The 19933-nt window shown below is 46.9% G+C and overlaps 5 protein-coding genes across 5 annotated transcripts; 3 read left to right on the top strand and 2 right to left on the bottom strand.

Moving 5' to 3' along the window:
- Positions 1-2103: 2103 nt before the first annotated feature.
- Positions 2104-3444, top strand: LAJ45_00709 (uncharacterized protein; the record flags this gene model as incomplete). The annotated part of the gene is made up of 4 exons (XM_046110310.1): positions 2104-2295; positions 2363-2537; positions 2603-2791; positions 2852-3444. 4 exons carry the CDS (start codon positions 2104-2106, stop codon positions 3442-3444), a joined length of 1149 nt encoding a protein of 382 aa, XP_045977003.1.
- Positions 3445-5658: 2214 nt separating this feature from the next.
- On the bottom strand, positions 5659-6874 carry LAJ45_00708 (uncharacterized protein; the record flags this gene model as incomplete). The annotated part of the gene is made up of 3 exons (XM_046110309.1): positions 5659-5811; positions 5878-5899; positions 5946-6874. 3 exons carry the CDS (start codon positions 6872-6874, stop codon positions 5659-5661), a joined length of 1104 nt encoding a protein of 367 aa, XP_045977002.1.
- A 7563-nt stretch (positions 6875-14437) lies between these two features.
- LAJ45_00707 (uncharacterized protein) lies at positions 14438-16386 on the top strand (the record flags this gene model as incomplete). The annotated part of the gene is made up of 7 exons (XM_046110308.1): positions 14438-14696; positions 14762-14987; positions 15046-15116; positions 15182-15462; positions 15535-15939; positions 15996-16168; positions 16233-16386. 7 exons carry the CDS (start codon positions 14438-14440, stop codon positions 16384-16386), a joined length of 1569 nt encoding a protein of 522 aa, XP_045977001.1.
- A 96-nt stretch (positions 16387-16482) lies between these two features.
- LAJ45_00706 (uncharacterized protein) lies at positions 16483-19210 on the bottom strand (the record flags this gene model as incomplete). Its single annotated transcript, XM_046110307.1, has 7 exons — positions 16483-16673; positions 16757-16863; positions 16931-16935; positions 17000-17098; positions 17247-17641; positions 17704-17971; positions 18041-19210. 7 exons carry the CDS (start codon positions 19208-19210, stop codon positions 16483-16485), a joined length of 2235 nt encoding a protein of 744 aa, XP_045977000.1.
- Positions 19211-19231: 21 nt separating this feature from the next.
- LAJ45_00705 (uncharacterized protein) lies at positions 19232-19857 on the top strand (the record flags this gene model as incomplete). The annotated part of the gene is made up of 4 exons (XM_046110306.1): positions 19232-19329; positions 19477-19604; positions 19696-19763; positions 19822-19857. 4 exons carry the CDS (start codon positions 19232-19234, stop codon positions 19855-19857), a joined length of 330 nt encoding a protein of 109 aa, XP_045976999.1.
- Positions 19858-19933: the final 76 nt, after the last annotated feature.

Genomic DNA, 19933 nt, shown 5'->3' with positions numbered 1-19933 from the left:
ATAGACAATGATAGAGTATATGTACATGTACTTAACGAGACATGGTTATAGACTCATGGAGTATCACTCGATTCGTTTCCCTTATCGCGTGTGTAACCGTAACCGCAAGTGAAACCCGTCGCTGGTCACTTGTTCCGCAAATACCAGATTACTGCATGCATGCCCGTTACAGACATTGTTCATTCCCAGGCGTTTTAAAGTTTAGTCTTTAGTCAAAGGAAGGAAAGGAACTCCATGTAGGCTTAACTACATATTAGAGTTCTGTCGAAGAGGTCACAAGCACCGTCTTGACTCTTAAGCTCATTGAGGGACGTTATGTCAAACGCTCCTCAAGCAGATAATCATGCCCCGTGTACCTTGGTGCTTTATTCCAACTCTTCATTGTCCCTCTTGCCAAGATCCAACATTGGATGAGACAGCAGAGGCTTGGCAGGGACAAGATTCATCGGCAAAAAATGACGCTTGGCATCTGGGGTATAAAATGGTCGGGAGCCTCAAACTTCTCTCCCCTCCCTAGACAGACTGCCAGCAAAAAAAAAAACATTACTTACGGCCTCCTTCTGTGGTGTCAAAGCCACATATCGGAAGGGGGTTTTCGCGCTGGCAGAGAACAACTATACGGGCCCATGGCTGGGCGCCTGGCTTCGATGAATGTAACAGTTCAGAGGAGAAGTTGGGAATCAGCGAGGGTTATAACCATCCACCTTCATACTTGTTTGTAGTATGAAGTAAAACTTCCCCCCTCCTGTATATAGGATTTTAAGATGGCGGATATATAGCACAATAACAATAACTATAATAATATTTTTCTTAATTGATAGACTCCCTTTCGTCCTGTGTCCTGCCAATGTAACAGTCTTGATCTGTGAAATCTTCAACCCCTCTTATCGACTTCATGCTGTCTTTCCTACCTTCTTCGGACTCTTGTGCGTGAAATTGGGCATGCATTCGTGTCCTTTTTCAATCAGTTTGATGGTCTCGCGAACCAGGCTCGTTCACGTCGAACGCTTACGCGGCGTTTCAAGTATCGAGGCTTCGACGGAGCAAACGGGCCCTCCAGGATTAAGCTTCTCTGGGCCTCGGCGGGTAGTGTTCCGAGATAGATGACGTTGGCCTGTCAAGATGGCTACAACGGGGCCTAATCTGAGTTGAGCAGAGAAGGTTATTTGCTTACTTCCGGCGAGAGGCCTGGTTGCGCCTGATTGACGCGGGGGAGGAGGGAAGGGGGTTAATATAAACTATGATTTAAATGGGGTTTCATGTATTAAGGATTGATAGAGTAGAGTACAAGCCAGTGCGATCCATCTAGACCTACGAATTGAAATTGTTGCTTTTCAAAACCTCTATTCAGGGTCCTCGAGTAGAGAGACTTGCGTCACTGGTAGTGGATCTTAGCAGAGCAGGGTGGACAAGTACTCCACCACCGGTGTTTTCCGACGCCGAGCAACTTTTTCGAGCAAGGGCAGGCAAGGAGCAGGGTGGGTCGTTCCTGCATGAGCGGACAGGACAGTACAGAGCTGTCTAAAGTACGTAGCCCTCGACGACGAAAAGAATATTGAAGCCGCCCCCCTCGACAAACTTCAGTAAGGTACGCAATACGCGATATACCTGAGCACGCGATCTCATACAGCCAATCTGAAACTCCACGCGGCCGTTGTTCCCCGCCCCGCCTAAATCAAAGGGAAAAAGGAAAAAAAGGGAGCGCAAAAGTAGATACATCCGCAGCAGATGCGTCTCCCTGTGCTGCGAGGCGTAGTCAGTGGGTTTGACGGGGTTTGTGGGGGAATGAGATGTCGAGGGGGAGGACAGGGCACTCATGTTAGCATTGGCGACGGTGGTGGACGATATATCTTGCCCTGGGCCCAACCCTTCCATCCAAGATCTCTACTGCTTATCCGTTCGCTACGAACACGTTCCCTCAAGGTATCTAGTGAACCTGTTGTGCTACCGCGCCCTAACCATTGCCGCTCCTTCTCGACCACATCACCATCATCGTCTAACTCTAGATCCTCCATCACAAACTATCACCAGGTCCAGGTCCCAAACACCGCACTCGTCCAGTCATCTGCCAGCAGACCCCTAATCTACACACCCCTCAGAAATATGGCATCCTCACAGCAACGGGACCACGGTGGCCACTCACATGGTCACCATCACCACCATGACAATACCTATCTGACGTCGAAAAACAAGGCAGATGCTGGTGTGAGGATTACACGGCTGGGCCTGTACACAAACGTCGGGATGGCTATCGGAAAAGGAATTGGTGGCTGGTACTTCAATTCGCAAGCTCTGGTAGCTATCCCCACCCCGAGAGAGATGAAAGCGCAAGAGGTTATGCTAAACAAATGACTCGCTACAGATCGCAGATGCATTCCATTCCCTGACAGATCTCATCTCAGATATTATGACATTAGCTACAGTCTCTTTTGCCCTAAAGAAACCAACAGAACGATTTCCCAACGGTTATGGAAAGATAGAGAGCATGGGAAGCTTGGGTGTCAGTAGCTTGTTGCTGGTTGGCGGGTTACTTATGGGTTCGTCTCACCAAGCCACTTGTCTCTGGGGGGCTTTCATTCTGACAGGCAGGCCGACCTATCAGGATATCACGCTTTGGACGCCTTGTATGCACAGTTCTTTTTGGATCACGCTGAGGCCTTGGCGCATGCGGCCCACGGCCACGGACATGGCCATGGTCACTCACACTCGCATACCGATCTGGGACCAAATGTGAATGCAGCATGGCTCGCAGCGGTATCAATTCTCATCAAAGAATGGCTGTACCAAGCCAGTAAGTTTACCTCACACTATCCACTGGAATTCAAACACTAATGTTCCCTCCTACCTGCAGCGATGAAAGTTGCCAAAGAACGTAAATCCTCCGTCCTTGCCTCGAACGCGGTCCACCACAGAATCGACTCCTTGACCGCCGTCGTCGCCCTTGCATCCATCACCGGCTCGCATTTCCTTGACAACGCAAGCTGGCTCGACCCCGTCGGCGGTCTCCTTGTCTCCATAATGGTTATCGCTGCGGGCTTCGGAAACACTAGAGCTGCGCTAACGGAACTTGTCGACGTCGGACTTGACGATGAGGTTAAGGGTGACATCAGGGAAGCTGCAGAGAAGGCCCTCGCTCTACGACAGGAAAGACTAAGCCTTCGGGGCGTTAGCGGACTTAAATCTGGACAGAACCTTCTTGCCGAGCTGACGGTCGAGGTTCCAGTTGGCACCACCGTGGCACAGACTGCTAGGATTGAGGAAGAGTTACGAGGAATCGTTGGCGCAGAGGTGAGAGGAATCAGGAGGGTCAAGGTTAGATTTGTAGAAGAGGGAGTAGCCGAGCAGACCGAGTTCGTGGAGAAGGATCAGTCCCTTGAGTTGGAGAAACATGAGCACCACGACCACGACCACGACCACGAACCCAAGGGTGGGAAGGCGTTATAGATCATTTATTTCATTAGGACATAGAGATGTACTGTATTTTGGGGTTTCTGTTTTCTTTGGGATTCAATCGTTTGGCCTGCTTATTTCATCTGGCAAAGATTGGGTTGTATGTATCATAACTGTCTTTGGTAAAAATTGTTAGTTGTATTGTTTTTAGCACATATACTATTTCATTTTCCTCGAGAAGATATATATTCAATTTCGTTATTTCACAGCTAATCCTAGTTTATTTTGTTCAAATAGCACACAACTCATCACAAAATATCACTCGACAGATGTTGTGCAACCCCCCCCTTTTCGCCCCGATGGCTAAGAGCTAAGAATAAATTACTAAGGTGGTAGTTAGTAGACATGCAGATTGTAGTACCTAGTACCCAGTTGTGGGAGGAGTGGTAGCAAAAAGTACGTACACGGTATAACTGGGTCGTGACCCAACAAACTGCTTCAGATAACCGCGTCCGGAGCACCTATAGCACATATATACCATACTCGGAAATAGATATTGAAAAATAGAGAGGTACTCTATGTTAACCGAGGCAGGCTTATGCACTTCTCCGGCCATCTTGTTATATAGCAGCCAAAGTCATTTCGTACTACCGGAGTCATTGTTACTTGGTTTCTCACCGATAACACACCCTGCCGGTTTCCAAACACCCTTGGATATACACTTGACTACCGGCTTCTTTTAATGAGCCGGATTACATCACTGAGTCTGACACGCGAAGACAAGACTGACTCGCAAAAACGTGTAATCATGTAATATCACTCGGTCCGTACTCAGCGGTCATGCGGTTCTGTTAATTGGTTGATTGCTTCTTTAGGGTAGGGTAGTTAGTGGTTCTACTGTATTAAGGCGCTCCTCCAAAAAGAGCGTGTGTACAGTTTGGAAAGTTGTGGACGAGTTCCGCCCGGCGTGCGGGAAGCATTCCATATTAAAGGTAGTCCCGGCCGGCCGGTCAGTTACGGACAGGCTATCCGGACGCGGGGAATAACCGGCCGCCATTTTTCGCCAATCTGTACTTGGTGCTGCGGAGCGAGTGAGTGAGCTTAAGGAGAATACGGAGGTCTCAAGTGTGGGATCGAGGAGACCTTGGAATCTGCGGGGAAACATGGTTAGCTAGTCGTGATCATGCACCCGGCCCACCGTCAGCTGGAGATACTGAGCTCCTGTAATAATGTTAAACAGCGACAGGTACAAGAAGAGATGGTAAGGGTGCATAGGGGGGTTTTCTAGTTAATCGGGTCCGGTATCGATGTATGGCTCCGAATCCTTCGAGCCTGAGGTTCGGATATTAGGTAGGCGCGAACCTCCATATTTAGCTCTCAAGACTAGCGCACTTAAAATAGGGATAACACATTGTGCTTTGATAGACCCGCTGCGACACATGGGGAGACAAAAAGCTGCATAGCGGGTGGTTTGAGTTGGTGGCAAACGGCCTTTTGGTAGGAGAATACCATTTGGCATGTGATTGTAACGAGTGAGAAAAGAGGTTAAGTAGCAGTATATGGCTCTGTTTAACTCCACTTGTCACTTATCTGTCAGTAGGAGGATATCGAGTAACTGTATATCTGTCATTCCCCCGGAACCCAAGGTTGTACACACTTGAAGATACTTCTATAATACCACATCGGCCTCCCACGAACGACTATCAAGCCCCAACAAGAAGAACATAGTCCAAACATTAAAGGCAAAGTTTATGACTTCAAATCGAATTTCCTTTCATTCTTTTTTGGAATGCCCATAAAAGTATCGTACATGAAATGGATATGCTAAGCCTAACCAACATTAAGGCAAGCACTCCCCCAAATCTCGTCATAGTTGTATTTTGACAGAAAAGAAGAAGAAAAGACCATATGATAACAATACTCAGCCCATGTACCCAAAACCAAACACCAAAGGCGCCAGCCATGCTGAGAGACAAAAAAGTAGAAGCTAGAGAGAAGAAAAAAGAAAAAAAGAAAAAAAAGACACAATCCCCCAAAAGCGCCGAAGCCGCAATTCTAAAAAAAATACATACATGTAAAAAAAGAACCCAAATACCGAGACCATTCTAAGAGACAGGTACAGAAACGAGACGACAATGGTTGAGAAAGAAAAAGAACGGATTCGGGGTAGTTATCATGAGCAGCGTATTAAGGGTAGAAACTGGGGAAAATTAGGAAAAGAAATTGAAAACTTGTACGAGAGAGGTATGAGAAACATTGATAGGAAATCTAAAAGCATGGGAACGTGGTTGGTAGTTGTCGGAGGTACATATTAGTGGTATTTATCGTTCGACGTGCAAGGTTGGAAACGTAGCAAGACACATCCGCCGAGTTAAAGACTGCCCCTCCTTTGGCGCGCGCACCATCATCCCATCCAGCTTCCTAGTAGAAGACAATGACATATTAGCAAAAGATACAGACAGATGCAGAACACACTTCAAAACTCACCTTAGCCCTCAAAAGCAGACCACTAACTCTGGTCAATCCTCTCATAATGCTGCGAGAGGGCGACTAACGCCCTCACATCAGTGCTGACACGCTGACGGGCAACGTCAGGGTTTCCGAGAGTCTCCCACAGGTCGGGGTACTCGTTGGCCAAGATCTGCCAGGCAGTCTCCATGAAATTGTAGAGATCTGGCGCATTCTGCTCTGGAATCTCATTGAAACGAATCTTAAATTCTATCGCTGCGAGGAGCGCAAGCACACACCTCGGATCACTCAAAATGCGGCGCAAGAAGCACCCAGCGCAGTTCTTAAGCTGGAACAACTTATGTTCCGCATACGGATTGAATAGGACAAGTGAATCATTGGGAGGTACGACCACCTTCCCTTTGAAGAATTTCTCATCCCAAACAAAGTTGACGTCAAGCAAGAGCTTAACAAACTTGTTTTCCAAGCGGGCGTCGAAAAACCCCCTACTGTCCTCCCAGGACTCGTCTGTGACCAATCCGATCGAGTCCAACATGTGTTTCGACTCGATCCTGCTATGGATAGAGCAAATTCCCCTGCCGACCGCGACACGCCGTGGAATAAGCTTCAAGAAGCCGGTCAACAGACATGTCCCAAACTTACTAGCCCCACTGGCTAGTAGGCCAGGCGGGAGAGCTTCAATCCTTCTTTTGTCTTCACCACCCGCCAGGGGGTGGGTTTTAAGGTCATATATGAAGATTGGTATGAGCTCCGCACTTCTCTGCGTGCCCGGTTGGGCGTTTCTGGTAGGGGGATTACCGGCGACTTGCGGAGCCCCGACTACTGCGTTACCGTCGGCCTCGACTAGAGTGGGTTTGGTGGCTGCTTCGGTCTCGGCGACGCCGACTTGGCGGATTTCGTCTGTGACCTGGACATAACCGATTGCCTCTGGGTCCTCGGGCCGTCCCCCCGAGAGAAGGGAGCGACCTGATGCCGCGGCAACGTTGGGAAGTTGGTCATGTGCGAGTGTAGACATTTTCGAGGGGGAAGAAAAAAAAAGTTTCGGCACGGGATGGAAAGACTACCCGAGACGGAGATGATGATGAACGGGATGAAGGAGATGATGGAAAGAGATACCGAAGATGCCGAGAGGTGGTTGTGGGGGAACGGAGGGAAGGAAAGAAAAGTGGGAGTCGGGCCGAATAAATAGGTTTCGGCTTTTCTCGGCATCCCGAAAAGATCAACAGCCCCCTTCACACAACACATGACTGAAAAGTGAACCCTAAACCTAACTAAATAACAAAAGCTAAGCACACATGGCTATTTGGTTTATAACAGTGGGTGACAGCAGCTGAAATTGCCTTGGGGAGTGAACACTTTGGAATTTTAGGAGAGCTTGTATCTGCTCATGGAATATTTACTGTGGCAGCCAATCTTGTTTGCTGTTCATCATGCAGGGGATGATGAAGTACAATCTAGCTGGTACATAAATGCATCGAAATTAGATGGATAAACTTGAACATCTCTTAGAGATGAATAAACACAATCTCAGGGCTATGATCATATCATATCACTCACGAAACATAATAGGTTAAGCGCGCCGCCCAGCCGCCAAGAAATCGAGACAAAACGCAATCAACGTCAATTAGCTAAGTGGGTTTTAAGCTTCGACTCGGGTCGATGGCGAGATCGCGACACAAATAGAAGTTTTTTTTCGAGAGAGAGAGAACCTGTTTGTGACGGTCCATTTTGAGTGTGACAAAAAATCTTACAGGTTAACATGGGCATATCCCTCTGTGGTGTAGTTGGTATCACACCCGGCTGTAATTGCATGTTTACCGGTTGGTCACCAGTTCGACTCTGGTCGGAGGGACTCATCTTTTTCCTGTCCTCCAAAGGGCAAACGGGTTTATGAAAATAGTGTAGACGATGGAAAGCGTGCGCACTTGTTTTTTGAGGGGCAAACAAATCGGTTCTCAATAAAGTGTATTGTTTCGTGGGCGATATTAAGTTTTAAAATCTCCCTTGGCACGAAAATCCAGGCTAGGATTGCACGAACGCCAAAATGCTAGACTATAATACCGATATAGATAGGGCTGAAATTTTTTATTACTTGCGAAACCTATGTATCTACCGGAATATTGACGCGCTCTTAAGTCTTGTATATAGGTACAAGATGTAGTTATACAATCTCAATTCACGCGGTTACCTCTCAGGGGGTGGTTGACTTGTTGTACTCAGTCGCTTTCTGTACAGCCAGAAAGGAATAAGGCGTGCAACCAAGCGCCGTGGATCTTGATGTAAACAAAGAGGATTATGCCTCTCGATCGATGAGCATTATCGTGCAGCAGATCCGAAATGAGCTGCGTCTTGGGCAGATACTCGGGAACGATCTGGCGGGAGCTTCGAAAGACCTGGGGAGGGGGTAAAGTTTAAACGAAGATAGATAGAGTAGATACTCAAGATATTAACGATAACTCAGCTCTTGTAGATGAGCATTGCTTTCTCCGCCTGTGGTATATATGCTACACAGCGGTGAAGTCCAAACACCTTCTTCGGACAATAGACCGAGGGTATAGTTCAAAGTTGCCCTACCCTACCTCAAATCTCCCCCGCCGTCCGTCCGGTCCAGCCGCGCCATCGTCGTCGTGATTCGCTCTCTCCGGCTCGTACTCGCTTGATACCAAGACATTGTAGGTACTCAGTCAGGTTACCGCTGTATTCAAACACTTTCTGTAGCTCCCAACCGTCTCGCAGCTTGCCCCTTTCAATGTTGTGGAGTGCATGTAGTTACTGTTATTCACCTTAACGTCCTTGCTTAAGGAGGTGAAGTAGGTTATGATAGCCACATGTACTCTACCTACACGTAGATTATGGAGCTAGCTAGTAATCAGTATTGCAAAGCGAAACTGAGGTCATCAGTAATCCAATCCTCCATGGCGTTATTATAACCCATAAATTAGCGAGCGGTTCAGACAGTGCCCTCGAGAGAAAAAGTCTATTTTATTTCTTTTCCGTGTGCAACGCAGCACTGCTTACACTATTGGCACCTTTTCATCTATATCAGAGATATCGATATCTTGGAAGAATAGGGGGTCCGGGAGGAGTGATAGCGCCGGAATGACCACATACTGCCCACAAAAACAGCTGGGCCAAGAAGAAGATTGGTGTAGAGTATCGGAGTAGTTGGGCGAATGTTACTCTATCTTACCACATCTTACCGCCGATAGTTATCCCGACATGGCATCCCGACTTGAGGCCGAGGAGGATGGGAGTTTTGTATGTGCTTCCGGGAGGAGACAACCGGTCATGCACTTCATTGGCTCAATTGCTCCTGTCTCTCTTCACGGCTACCCCTCATGCAGGGCCGGCCAGCTTCACCCGCAAGGGGTGGAAGACAAACTGTAGGTACCCATTCTACTCGTTTTTCTCTGACGTTTGTGGACGCGACTGATATTGCATGCCATACAAAAATACGCCAAGCTCATGATTTTGGGTGTATGCAATAATGGCCTAGTTCATCGAGAAAACGCCAATGCCACTCTCCCGCGCGCGAAACCCGCCCCGGGGATAGGATATTTGCATACTATTGGGTCTCGATTGGCTGGGAGGTGAAATTGGGTGGCTTTTTTTTTCGTTCCTTCTTTGCTTTATTTCTGGGGATTTCCTAGAGTAGAGTAGTTATGGTGGGGGGAAATGATGAGGCGGGGGGTTGGATCTGCATGCAGAGGTTATGTTCTAACTGCATGTTTTGTTGATGTGTATGTTATTCGTTGTCTCATTTCTTTTTCCTTTTCTTTTCTTTTCTTGGTTGCAGTGGAGGAACGAGTGATTGGAAGTGCGTGTGTAGTCTATGCAGGTGTCCACGCATCATGCTGCGAGTACAAGGTATCGGACCCTTCTCCTAAGAAAAAGGGGGATAAGCTTTTGCCAGGGGCTGGGCGGGAAAGCCCCTTCCCCCTTCTCGAGGCTTGGATCTTGGATCATGAGCCTTAGGTCTTGGGATGTATACCGAGTGATATTTGATGATGCACTCGGGTTGCCCGTGAGTTTTTGAAATCGAGTAATCTTCGGGTGAGGAACAGTATATTCCCCGGCCAGTAGAGTAATAAAATAACGAAAGAAAGTGAAAGAAAGGAAGAAAGACGGAAGGAAAGAAAGACAAAACGAGCGGTTACATAATCAAACATCGATCAATGTAGACTCAGGACCTCTACATTGATACATAGATCTTGTCAAACGTACCCTCATGCACCAAACGGCAGAACTACAATCTGACAGCAATCTACATGTACTCTTACACCTCAATGCATAACTACATGTACCTTACTCCATAGCCTCGAATATCAGGCGATGACAACGCCCAGTTACAAACCCCTTACCCAAACCGCCACTCGGTACTCCTTTTGCATGAGTAAGTATTACAATACCAATCTGGATCTGTAGCCACGTCTATTAATACCGTCTTTCTCAAACAAAACGCCTGACCTCAACCACCGATATCCCGAGCCCTATTGCCATAGACTAAGGTCTGCATGCAATCAATGAATTAAACAAAAAAAAAAAGATATCCCGAGCCCTCCACACCAAACATCCCGCGATCAGCCAAGAGGAAATGAGATCTTCCCGCTCCCGGCCAAGGGAAATGACATCGCTCCTGTGGGCGCGCGCGGGCCGACCGGATTTCAAGCCTCCTGGTCAAGCTTTGCCACGGCGGGATCGGAAGAAGGGACAAGCGCCACCGCCGAGTAGATACACCCTAGCCGTCTCTTGGGACATTGTTATAATAGGTAACAAATGCTATCGCATACTCTATCACCGAGCAATGTCATGTCCGGGCTAGTAGCAGGAGGGGTATTCTATTGAGGTTCTTGTTGTTCTATGTGTAGGTGCACTATAAGTAACTTGACCGAATTTCTTTGTTCACTTCCTTCATGCGGCATAACACGTTCAAGTTGTGTCATTTTCCTGACGTTTTAAACTTCATTGACATTCTCAGGGTTAATGCCACACCTTCATTCCTACTACTTCCCGAGGAGAAGGCTCAATAGTTCAATCTAATACGCAGCTCGCCGCTGACAAGAATATTTGCGCATTGTTTCCCGTGCTTTTTTTTTTCCCCCGCCAGACCCCTCACTCTTTCATCTCGAGGCATATATCCCCTTATTTACGTTACCCCTGCTTGTGGAAGAAAAGGAAAGAAGAAGAAAAAAGCTGTGAAACAATCATTGTCTGCCGGACCATTAGTAAAGTAGCGCTCGTGACCTAGATACATGTACGAGTAGAGTACTGGCGAACGAGGCAACCACATAGTGGAGTAAATAGTAATCCCAATTGCAGGTAGAGTACAAGGGGCCCTACTTAGGCTCAGGGGTATGTAGATGAGGGAAGAAGCTAAAATATTTTCTTTGAGTTCAGACGCATCTCTGGACTTGTAAGTTAAGTGATGTCTTAAATACAGCTGTACGGTGACCGGTCGTACACACCGGTAGTAGTTAGTTGGCATAGTACATTATGTATAGGAATTAGACTTTATAGAATAATTGCACCCGTAAGTACTCGTTTGCGGAGTACCTACATGTTACTCTACCTCTAATGGTATCCCGCGAGGTGATCTTACTATATGTCATGAAAAATATTTCCACATCTACTTGTAGTCTAAAAGCACATCATCACCACCAAAACCTTGGTCCTTCTTTCCCACCAAGGCACATATATGTACATACCACCTTTAGCAAGAAAAATAAACCCCTGTTTGAACTCTAGACCAAGTAGAGTAGATTATTAGGCGAGCCCGGCAAACGTCTGCTCGGTCGTGTGGCACTGCTGCCAGCGCCGTACTCACCCACTCACTCGCTGGCTGGCTGGGTACTGAAGGCTGAGTGAGACATTTATCCCCAACTTGGTGCAGCGCATGCGAGGAATTTTGTGTTGTCTCGCTACCAGACTGAGATGTCTAGGTTTCTGATTTTGATGCTCTGATTCTCTGGGGCAGGGGTTGAGATGGGGGTAGGTGTAGTAAGGTTTTGTTGCTTTCTCCCAGGTTGAGATGCGCAAGTAAGTTAAGTGTAATGTAATTTCAAGGCAAGAGGAAAGTGTCAAACATGCTACCCGCCTTGCACTTTTTTTTTCTTTCGTTTTGTACTGAAGGGCATCTATGTGTCAATGCAGGCACCAAAAAGGCACAACACAAAAAGTGCAGATTACCAATCGTGCTGTATGTACAGTCGCTCACCTACTGACGGCGGGTCCTGTCTGATGGTTCTGTTTGCAGTAATTTGCCCTTGGCGTCCATACCCTAACTCTGTTATTGGCCTCAAATCCCTGACCGCCGTCAGACAGGATCCGCCTTCACCCCGTGAGTGAGTGTACTCTGGAATCCAGATCCAAGAAGGCAGATATTGTTTCTCGCTAGGGATGATTCCAATCGGGTCCCAGCGGCAATTAATTGTAAGGCTTTAGAGGCGTTCCTTTTTTTTTTTTTTTTTTTTTTTTACAAATCAATGGTAAGGTTGGAGCTTTGCAGTTTCGTGTTGTTTATCCTCTTTCAGATATCTAGAGTGAAGAAATCTTGAGAGCATGTATGATGACCCGAGAACACAGACATGTCATCTAAAGTGGCTTCTCAGGGACCCAAGAATACGGGAACCCCGCTATTCGGATCATCAGGACCCGTTCGATTTGCCCCCGTCTAGGCAAATATGTACTAGTTTACATACCTAAAGACGGGAAAAAGAGGAAAAAATGTACCCGCTTAATTGTCCGAGAACAAGTGTGACAAGCTGTACTTGATGTGGTGGCAATGGTGAAGAGAAAGGGAGAGTGCCGTTCGAGTACATACATTAATTAAGTTAGTTGGAACCTAAGAGCATCAGCTGGGTTTTTTCTCTCTGTTCAGTAAACAAGAACTGCGGTGTTATGGTTCGGCTCCCCCGCCTGAATGCCTACCTGCCTACAATGCCTGCTTGTATGGACGCGGTACATACAGGCATGACTTAAGCTTAATTAAACTTAGGTAGATGATCTGCCTGCGCAGTGCGCACATGGCCGGGTCGAGGATTAGAATAGAGAAAAAGAGAAAGGAGAAATTAAAGGGAAGATGGTTGGAGAAACTCTAATACGGTGGTACCTGAAGATTCTTTCTCAATTCCTGTTTGTCCAGCTAGCTAGTTTGGGGGTTTCGGTGTTTTTTCATTCTTTTTTCGTGACCCCTGCATTGATAGTTGTGTAACGCTACACTTATCTTGGTAGAGTTGAAGGCAAAAATAGAAACCCATCCCTCAATTTCGGATCGCAGTTTTCCCTCCTCTGCGAAATGCTTAGCAGCAGACAGCCGAGAAACACAACCAACTAGAGCTTCTTGGTATTCTTGGGCATTTTGCCCGTTTCGAGGAGCCCTGTAGTCTATTTGAAACCGCCGTATTTAGATATCTATAGTTGGGAGTAGAGTCAAGTGTAATAGATACTATGGCTAAGGTAAGTAAGCTGTGTGTAAGTACGTTAGTAATTTCAAGGGTGTATACAATCGTCCGATGTTAATATAGCTGACTGATTTGTACCTTCTGGAAGGAGTGATATCCGGCCCTCTGCCCAGAGAAATAGATAGAGCTCAGCCGTTTGGAATGCATGTAAAGTAGAGTAACAATTCGTAGCAACTATCCTATGTACTCCCAAGACCTGTTGCTGTGCCGTTTCGAGAACTTGTGAATATCGAATCTGGCAATGGAACCTCGCAAATACGGGATGACAATTGGGGTTCACCCACACATCCAACACCCACACCGTACACATCTGGAATACCTTGTTACCGATTTGGTCCGGGGGGGAAGAGGATCTTGAACACACTCTTACTTTAGGGTAGCCATGTAGGTAGGGGTGATGTGATGTGATGCCAGCCAGCCAGGCCACCAGCCAGCCAGGCCACGATCCAGCCGTTGTGATTTGACGTTCACATCCGAGTGTTGTACCAGCTAGCCCAAGCGAAGAGTCCCTGATTGAGGTGATGTTACTTTTTGAATCACAGGCAAAGCAAGCCACCGTGCAAGCTCGTATCGATTGAATGAACCGATGGATGGCCCATGTCCATGTCTTTTCGCGTAAGGTACCGCCTTACCTCCTTTGTTTGTATCTAGGTACCTTTTTTGATTATTATTTTCTTCTTCTTATCCTTCTCCCTCTGAGACAGCCGGGCCGCGGGGAGGAGGACGACGAGTATAACTACCATGGGCCAGCCCGACATAATTTTCTTTCTCTACCAGCCAGCTTTCGACTCTTTGAGAAGCCAGTACAGTTAATTCGACTTTCTTTTATTTGATACTGCTACTACTACTGCTAGCTAGCACACATTCTTTGCAAGTGATCGTCCTGTCGATATACACTAGCATTTACGCTACTTAATTCTTGAAACTTAATACAAACAACCATACTCGATAAAATATAATTCGGTCTTTTTGGTCTAAAAGATATTAAAATATCGTAGGTACCCCCCACACATTAAGACCTCAAACATATTATACCCCTCTTTCTTTATGATATTAGTTTGGTTTTTGAGTATATATATCTGATATATCCTATTCCTTGGGGAAATAATAGATCAACCATGCCTTCCATGTTCTCCAAAAAGTATAGTGGCCTCGCCCTTCTCCAGCTTCTTTCAGCGGCCACCGTCGCCTTGGGCCATCCCGGAGGCGTCCCCCGCCTCATGGGCCGTAGCGGCTACATAGACATCCGTGATCTCCCCGACCTTACTGGGAGAGACAGCAACCTTGTCAAGCGTGTCGTCTCCCCCGACGGTACCTGCGGTGGTACTAAAGCATACACTTGCGGGACAACCGTGAACAAGTGCTGTTCCCAATACGGTTCGTGATAAATTCTTCACTTGAATCTCTGACTTTTAAAAGTTGTTGCTAACAAGTAATTACAGGATACTGTGGTGACTCCGATCTCCACTGTCAAAGCTCCGAAAACTGCCAGACGGCATTCGGGAATTGCATAACTACAACTGGAGGTTCAGGCCGCTGTGGAACTCAGGGCAACGGAGCGAGCTGTGCAGCGGGACAGTGCTGCAGTGAGGGTGGATACTGTGGTACCACGGCGGATTACTGTATGGCACCACTGTGTCAGGTTGGGTTTGGAAAGTGTGATGCTGAGTATGTATTATTCTGGGTTTTGGGATACGTGGAATTGGTACTGATATTAAACAAATAGTACTATCCCGGCCGGAGCTAGCACTTCAACTGTTGCCCGTCCTAAGGTCGGCAATGTCCTCTATGGTGCAGGTCAGTTATAATTTACTTCCCAATATTAAATCGAGACCATATGCTGATGTGCATTTCCATTACAGGGGGCATTTACGCCTGTAACACCGTCGGAGAGGTCGCACTCACCTACGACGACGGTCCTGACCAGTACACCAGTAACATGCTTGACCTCCTTGCCTCTTATAATGCTAAAGCCACTTTCTTTATCACCGGTATTAATAACGGAAAGGGTGCTATCGACACGACACCCGCCTGGAAAACTGTGATCCAGAAGATGTACGCCGCTGGGCACCAGCTTGCCAGTCACACCTGGTCACACGCAGATCTGAGTGCTATTTCAGAGGCAAGGAGGAGGGACGAAATGGTGAGTCTATGGCTATCATTAGTTCCATACATTCAACTTGGATTTGAGTCCTAATATATATACACACGATAGTTCAGACTTGAGATGGCCATGCGCAACATTGTCGGATTCTTCCCAACATACATGCGCCCACCTTACAGTTCCTGCACCGCCGCCTGCCAGGCTACCATGGCAGATTTGGGATACCACATCATCTACTTTGACCTCGATACTGATGATTACAACAATGTCACTCCCGCGCTCATCAACAACGCCGTCAACAACTTCAACAACGCTGTCAACCCGTCAAACCCAGCGACAAAGAGCTGGTTGGCCATTGCTCACGACATCCACCCATTGACAGCCACGACGTTGACACAGGAGATGCTGAAGACAATCACCGCCAAGGGATACAAGGCCGTTACAGTTGGAAAGTGCTTGGGTGATCCAGAGGCCAACTGGTACAGAGGATCTGCCACACCCCCAACATCTTCTACAGTACGTAAACCTTAGCTGTGGTGTTGATCATGGGCGTGTAATACTGACACAGATAGACCACCACCACCACCACCACCACCACCCCTGCCACCACGATCACCACTTCTACTACTTCTGCGGCGCCGACGAGCACGGGTACTTGCACATACACTGTCAAAACCTGGTGCGGAAAAGCAATTCCATCATGGACTACCACTGCAAAATGTTGGGATGCTGTTGGCAATTGCTGGTAAGTGAATCTAATTAACCTTAAAAATATGTAATATATACTTACCATATATCTTAAATTATAGGGACCAAGGTGACTTGTGCTGGAACACGGCTGACGATGCCAAATGCTCAAACTACCAGAACACCTGCGTGGCCATGGAGAGTTACTGCCAGGCTTGCGCCGATAGCGGAGCTACCAACTGCGCCTACAAGGCCCCTGTCTACCCTACAGTTTAGATTCGTCTTTCTATTAGCTAGAGGCCCTGAGTAATGTTTGTATGTGTTATTGCGATTGTGGAATATTATTTATGTTAATTGGGGTTTGAGTTTTAATTATGGATACATTGCGATGTTAATTAAATCGAGTTTTGGTCTCAACTTATCACTCCTCTCCCTTATGGTGATGTCTGTAGCGTGCGATGTAGTAAGTGCAGTGGCGCCACTGAACTTTGCTTTTATCAAGACAAATCTCAAGTTATGGCACGGAATTATCCTGGGACTGAAAGAGCAGCAGCAACTATCAACTATTGGGTATTAATTTATGAAATGCTTGCACGTGATACCTACGACATGCCAAGAAACTCATCTGAAAGGTGGTTTGTCTTACTTGAGCTTGGTGGAGGGGGATACACAGCAACATATATATTGTTTTTTCCTCCCACACACTGCAGCTGGTCGCAAAATACTGCACTTTGATCAATTTCAAGCGCCACCCTAAAGCCCCATAATCAAAGCAGAGTAAAAGCTCTTTTCCTTTTCGAATCAAGATCCAAGACTTTACATAACCTAACTCACCGCCAGTTATTAGAAACATAATGCTGAAAAATAGTAGATACTAGGTTAAACTCACGGCACATTCCTGCTCGGCGTTGAAGTGTATTTCCTCGATGTTCTCCCCAGCAGCTCGTCTTTCTCTCAGTCGATCCGCGAGTAATGCCAGCATCCCTCTCTAAATCACATCTCGTTATTGGTATCATGCTAGCTCTGCTTAAAGAGAAGGAGAAAATAAAAAGCATGGAAACATGTCTTATAGAGGGAGAACATCACGCAGTATACAGGTTTAACCACTCATCAAAACTCAAACTAAGCATCCTTACCGCATGTACTGCCTCCTGAAGCCCACTCTCTGTCATGACCTGATTTTGGCCCCTAATCGAGTATTCGTTTTGAATCCGCTTCCTACTTTCATTTAATCGCCTTCCGGCTTCAGGCTCTTCTTCGTCGTCGTTCAAAGATAATCCTTGGAATTCCCGCTGTGCGCTTTCGTCTGGAGAAAATATCTTAACTGTATAATCAATGCCTGAAACGGCAAGCTTTGGCTCATAAGGGTGACCAGTTATCACGTTAACGATTTCATCGTCTCCACGAAGGATATTTACTATCTGTGTTGTTTTCCTGTCCCATATAAAGAGATTGCCACAGTCACTTCCACTCACAACGTATTCGTCGTCCATTCCATAAAAGTTAACATCCTTGACAGTCTTAACGTTGCCTAATATAACCGTTATCAGCACCAAAGATAAAGATATGAATCATAGCTAAAGTGATACTCACAATGTCCACTGTAAAATTTTGTATGTTCCCATACCGGTGCCTGGATTTCGACACGTCTCCCTGAACCTGGACCGTACTCGTCGTCTTCCTCACTATCTTCCTCTTCATCTCCCTCCTCTCCCTCCTCTCCCTCCTCTCCCTCCTCTCCCTCCTCTCCCTCCTCTCCCACCCCCTCCACCCCCTCACCCTCTTCATCTTCTTCATCGGCCTCGAGTTCTGGATTAAGGCCTCCGGTTTCGTCTTCAGAGTCACCTTCTCCCCCAAACTCCTTAAATGCGGAATCAACGAAGGCAAAGTCAACTCCATCCCCTTCCTGCATCAGGAGAGATCGCCCTACCCTTTGCCCCCAGAACCTCCTTATGGATCTGCCTCTGGTAGTATCCTCATCTGATCCAGCCATAGTCTCATCATGTCCTAGGTCGAGGGCGGCTTTGAAAGCCTTGACCATAGCCTTCTCACTAGCAAATATTTCTTCATTTGTGTCGACATCTCTTACTACGTTGTTCCCAGCTTCCCTTTCAAGAGCATCAAGGAAGCGTCCAATATCTCCTGAATCTGAATCATTCTCCTCATCTTCACTATCTTGGTCCTCCTTGACAAGTTCCTCTACTGCGGTAGATCCACCATCGAGAAAAGAGATGATTATTTGTAGGAACCGATACCGAAAACTAGAATTTTCAGGTCGTTCGGTTCCAATCTGTATAAAGACACCTACCCCCAACCCGATACCTTCCACAAATCCACCCAAAGCACGAGAGAGACATCCGGCAGCTTTAACAAACGCTCTAGTTCGGCGTCTGTTCCGTGCACAGGTTCTTCTGAGAGTTCTTTCAGATACAAAGTCTATATCTGTGCGCCCCTCGTTTTGGTCGAAGAACTCTAGATCTTTTCTTTCAAGGGCTTTAATCTCCCGGTCAATTCTCTTAAGTAATACCTGCGCTGTGCGTAGTGCCTCATCCCAAGATTTCTTCTTTTCTCTTTCCACTTCTTCCGGCTCCAACGCCGAGTACACTTCAGAAATAGGCATTTCCGAGGAATTTAGTCCGAATATTTCCTTTCTTAATTCTACCAAGAGCGCAGGAATCCTAATAATCTCATGCCCAGCGCTCAAATCATCACTATCCTCGCTATCTTCATCACTGGAAGATTCCGCTCTCCTCCTTTTACTTTTTGGCTCCCCACCCCTATACCGTCGATTCCTATCGCTCCTTATGCGGTTACTATTTTCAGATAAATTCCAGGGTTCTCTACCAACCCCCTTTTCATTTGGTGCTGGAGAGCGGTTGATGTCGAATAGGTATATTCCACCACCGCTCCAAGATACAACCACATCATTTGGATTTGCGTCAGATATTTTACAAGCGGTGATATGAGGACTTGCTCGATGCTCCCGGCTTTTTGCTGGGCGAGGTGCAAAACGACGGACACAGCGTGTAGCCGCCGAAAGCTCGTTATCAGAGGTTGATGCTCCAGCCCCGGCCTCTTTCCCGAGATCACGTCCGAGCATGCGTCGATCATGAAGGAAACAATGAAGATGAGCTCCGCCAAGAGCGATATAGTGGGGCTGGGATGTCGAACAAGAAACCGTATTGAGATCGATTTGGTGACGCTTATAGGAAATAAGGGGTGGGTTTCTGTTGTCGTCTTCTTCTGACGAGACCATTGATGATAATGTCACACCAAAATACGTTCTTTGTGCCGAGGAGCGGCTGGGTCTGCTGTAGAAGTCTGATGGCTGCCGCAGATCAAACTGACGAACTGTACCGTCTTCAGAGCAAGTAAGAAATACATGTGGGGAGGATTCAGTCACTATGCGTTTGACCCGGTCTGTGTGAGATCGATAAACCTTGTGATTGAGGTTTTCGTAATGGGAATAGAGCTTTTGAGGAGTCACTTCGGGTGTATGCACCCCCCTACGGCGATAGCCTATGAGGCGAGGATGTGTTTGTCCACTAGAAATTCTAGCTGATGAGGATCTGGATGAGTTTGTAGCCGAAGATGTCGGGGCGTATTCAATATCGAAGATTCGAACCTCCCCATCCCCAGCAGCCGAAATGATGGTTCGGTCGTCTGAATGGGGCATAAATTTTACGGAGAATATATTCTCAGTGTGGCCAGTATCTATACGAGTATTCAAGACAAACTCGGGAGTAGTTGTATGTATGTTGATTTGTGTATCATCACTTCCACTAGCAAGAAGAGCACCATTGCGTGACCAGCTGTAAAATGG

This window comes from Morchella importuna (genome assembly GCF_003444635.1).
Source record: "Morchella importuna strain M04M26 chromosome Unknown Morimp01GS001, whole genome shotgun sequence".
Taxonomy (NCBI): domain Eukaryota; kingdom Fungi; phylum Ascomycota; class Pezizomycetes; order Pezizales; family Morchellaceae; genus Morchella; species Morchella importuna.
The sequence above is the reverse complement of the archived record's forward strand: the minus strand, read 5'-3'. Positions and strand labels throughout refer to the sequence as shown.